At 48.1% G+C, this 3,710-nt stretch overlaps 1 protein-coding gene across 1 annotated transcript in view; it reads right to left on the bottom strand.

Moving 5' to 3' along the window:
- Positions 1-2,541: 2,541 nt before the first annotated feature.
- The window catches only part of LOC107294608 (ubiA prenyltransferase domain-containing protein 1), a 3,805-nt gene continuing 2,636 nt past the window's right edge, over positions 2,542-3,710 (bottom strand). The window contains exon 2 of the mRNA XM_015823849.1: positions 2,542-3,309. Coding sequence (XP_015679335.1) covers positions 2,822-3,309 — 488 coding nt within the window. The 3' untranslated portion in view covers positions 2,542-2,821. The remainder of the gene's footprint in view (positions 3,310-3,710) is intronic.

The raw sequence follows: 3,710 nt of genomic DNA, 5'->3' as shown, positions 1-3,710 counted from the left end.
AATCCGGGCTCAGGGTTTAGGTGATGGTCTGTCTCTATAAAATATTGAATATTTTAATTTCAACCGGAGTGGCAAAACGCTGCCCTCTTCAGGATGCACAAAAATCAGAGCCGGGTTTTTTTTTGTTTGGGGGGAGGGGGGAGAAGAAAAAGATGGAAACTCAGATTGGAACAGGGGGTATCCAACAGGGATGTCGCTGTGACAGCGTGATCAAAGCTTGGCTTGTTTTTCGTGTCCCGAGACTGGAAGCAAGCCTTGATGCTTCGGATGTTACTGGCACAGCCCTTACAGCTCACGGTCGCGGTGTGCGCAAGCTGAAGACACACAAAAGCCGTTTCCCAAATCCAAGCGAGCAGTGAAAAGGGAAGACAAGTTGAGAAGGATTTGCCTTCTGATTCTTTTTTTTATATATATAATTGAAAATGACGGAGGTGTCAATGAAAACAAACCGAGAACGGTGACCCAGATGTTCTTTTTAAATCTTGGTGCGGCGTTTAAGTCCTTGGGCCAGATCAGGCCTGGGAGATCCAGAGGAGGCTTTAGCAATTGCCCAGCCAGCTTTATTTTTTTGCCAGTCCTCCGTGGGGACGGCTGGGCAGAAACCCCAAAAAGAGACATTTTGACGTATCAAACCAGCTTCGGTGGACAAAGCCTCAGAAGAACTCTAGGCAACGTAGAGAAAAAAAAAAAAGCCGGGCCCCAAACGAATCAGAGCAAATTTATCCAAAGGAGGTGAGCCTGGAAAAGCAGCTGTTTTTCCCTTCTTCCTCACATCCTGCAACAGGACACTTCTTCTGCCGTCTGTCAAATACATTGGTCCGGTGGCCAACAGACAGTCCATAGTCTGAGGCCGGTGCATGACGGGGACAGCCCAACAAGCTGGGTGTCAAGACTGCTAACATCGGGTGTTCTTGCTTGCCATGTGTGAAGAAGCAAGCATGTTTTATTTAGCCTGCCTATCACTTCTAGAGTTAAAGCAGACAATACTAGCCTAGTGGATGGGAAAATATGCTAGTTAACCATAACAATATTTCAGCACAGCACTGCCAAGGTCAGCTGTAACAGGAGGAGTGGGGGGGGGGGGACAATTCACACTTCACACTAATTGGAGAACGTGATTAATGACTGTAAAATGAAGGAGTTATGCTTTGTTACGGGTGATTGGGGGTGGGAGGTTTCAGTTTTTGGCTTCATTATGTACCTGCCGAAGCTATGTAGCAATAAAAGGATTCTTTAAGGTAAATAAGCCTCAAGGTTCTTTGAAAAGCTGCTTCTTTTCGAAACCATGACACTGGGATCTTCAGAATGCAAATTCAATTCTCATTAAAACCGCCTTGCCCTTGGGCTTGGAAAGGAAGCTAGAAGCTGGGTGGCGAGGGTCTGGTGGGATGGGAAGCTGACTCAGAACCCCAAAATGGGAGGTGATCCTGGCGTGAAATCACAGGTATGAGGATGGATGAACAAGCCCAGTATGAAGAGGAAGCTGGGAAACCATGGTAGCTTGAAAACTGGGGTAGCAAACAAGGCTCCGGTTTCTGGTGCTGTTTCTGGAAGCATCAGGAGAGTCCCCTTCAAACACTGGTGTGTACCAAGTATCCCAACATACATCAGGGGAGCTGTGGGATGCTCTCAACCCCTTGGAAAGGAGCCATCCAAAGCCACCATTGGTTGCTCATCAAAGCACCCGAGCGAACCGTATGGAGTCAACTCTGTCCGCACATTTGTTTGCTTCCGTAATAATCAAGTTACAAAGCTTCGTCCACATAAGCACCGTTGCTCTCGACAGAGAGACGGAGAAAGGCAAAGATTCCAGTTTGGTTTTGTGTCCGTCTCCTTCCACAAAAGACGTGATTGCCCGTCGTTCTGCTCCAAAATATCACCGAGTGGGACACTTGAACTCTTCGGCTTCTCCCTTCTCCACTGGCGGTTGAGCAAGGGAGCCTCGTTGGAAATGACGCTTGGCGGATCTTGGGACTCTTCTCAAGGACTCTGTTGCCAGCAACGTGATGGTGGGTGATGGAGGGACCGTGCGAAGCGACGCCGCAAGCCAACGTGGACTGCGGTGTTCACAGCAAGCGTTAACAATTGCAAAATTTCCAGTGATCCCTAGTAGAACACAATAGTGTTCTATTAGGTAAGATGTGGTATGAATAAGTCAGACAAGATGGGAGCCAACACCTGAACTCTGAGATCTGGCAGTGGGTCCAGCCTCCCACGCTGAGAACAGCTGGGGAAGGATCCAAAGTCATTTTTCCCTAAAATACCACTGGCGCTCCCTCCGACAGAAAAGCCCAACTTTATGACTGGAAAGTAGACAGGGGGGGGGCAAATGCATTAGATGCGATGATTAACTTGTTTTAGTGCTTTGATTTTTTTATTCTGGCCGGTGCGGGTGTGGATTTTTCCCCCCTCCCCCCAAAATCTTATTTTAAAAAGGGATTTCTACTATGTGGCCTTGTGGAGTTCTACCCTGGAGTGCTAACCTTTTGATTTATGAAATGCAGACAAAAGAAGACGGCAAAACGCTGAAACCCAAACTCAGAGAACCCAGAACTTTATAAAGACGATTTCTCCCTATCGTGAAAAAGGAAACATTTCAGAAAATCTGACGTTCACAGATCAGGAAAAAAAACATCCTTGTGCAGTTTGGTGAAGATTATAAACTCACGTGTGTGTATGTATGTGTGTGTGTGTGTGTATTTATATATGCATATATAGAGAGATATGCACATGTATGTATATACATTTACCTGTGTGTTTTTGGGGAAGCTTTTTTTGGGAACAATTATTTTCAGGGAACCTTCCATTCCCTCCCGTCTCCCTAGAGTTTGGGGAGGGAGCCGGGGGGAGCCAGAAGGATGCCGAAGACGTAAAAAAGTCCCAACAGGAGGTTGAGCTTGGCTGTCCTTTGCGGGATCTTGAGAAAACTTTGGCTCCGGAACTGCCTCTCCAGGGAAAAGGCCATGGGGAGGGTGAGGAGAGGCAGAGCCATACTGATGGTGTAGCGCGTGGCCAGGACGCAGAAGATGAGGTACGGCAGGAACAGCAAGCTGTTGTAGAGGACGTACGAGAGCGTGGGGCCGATGAGAATGGCCAGGGTGACTATGCCGGCCTGCCGGTCGGACTCCATGTCCCGGGTGTTGTTGCTGTGCAGGATGGCCTCTGTGCTGAGGGCCAGGGGCACGGCGTAGAGCAAGGGCGAGATGGACAGGTAGCCCACCTGGAGGGCATAGGCGAACATCACAGCCAGGGGCCCAAAGGTGATCAGGATGACCAGGTCGCCGAGGGCGACGTACTTAAATCCGATGCCTGTAGCAACAACAAGGAGGGGAAGTTAAATGCATGCAGCAGAGAAGGGACCTGAGGACCTTGGTGGTTTTTTTGCAGCGTTTCATTACCCAACTAGGTAATGTCATCAGGGCTAGAAGGAAGTGGGGGTTGTGGAGAGGAGGAGGAGGAAGAGGAAGAGGAGGAGGAGGAGGAAGAGGAAGAGGAAGAGGAAGAGGAAGAAGAAGAGGAAGAGGAAGAGGAAGAGGAAGAGGAAGAGGAAGAAGAAGAGGAAGAAGAAGAAGAAGAAGAAGAAGAAGAAGAAGAAGAAGAAGAAGAAGAAGAAGAAGAAGAAGAAGAAGAAGAAGAAGAAGAAGAAGAAGAAGAAGAAGAAGAAGAAGAAGAAGAAGAAGAAGAAGAAGAAGAAGAAGAAGAAGAAGAAG

Source organism: Protobothrops mucrosquamatus, unplaced genomic scaffold (genome assembly GCF_001527695.2).
Source record: "Protobothrops mucrosquamatus isolate PMUCROS unplaced genomic scaffold, P.Mucros_1.0 scaffold2013, whole genome shotgun sequence".
Lineage (NCBI taxonomy): Eukaryota > Metazoa > Chordata > Lepidosauria > Squamata > Viperidae > Protobothrops > Protobothrops mucrosquamatus.
The sequence above is the reverse complement of the archived record's forward strand: the minus strand, read 5'-3'. Positions and strand labels throughout refer to the sequence as shown.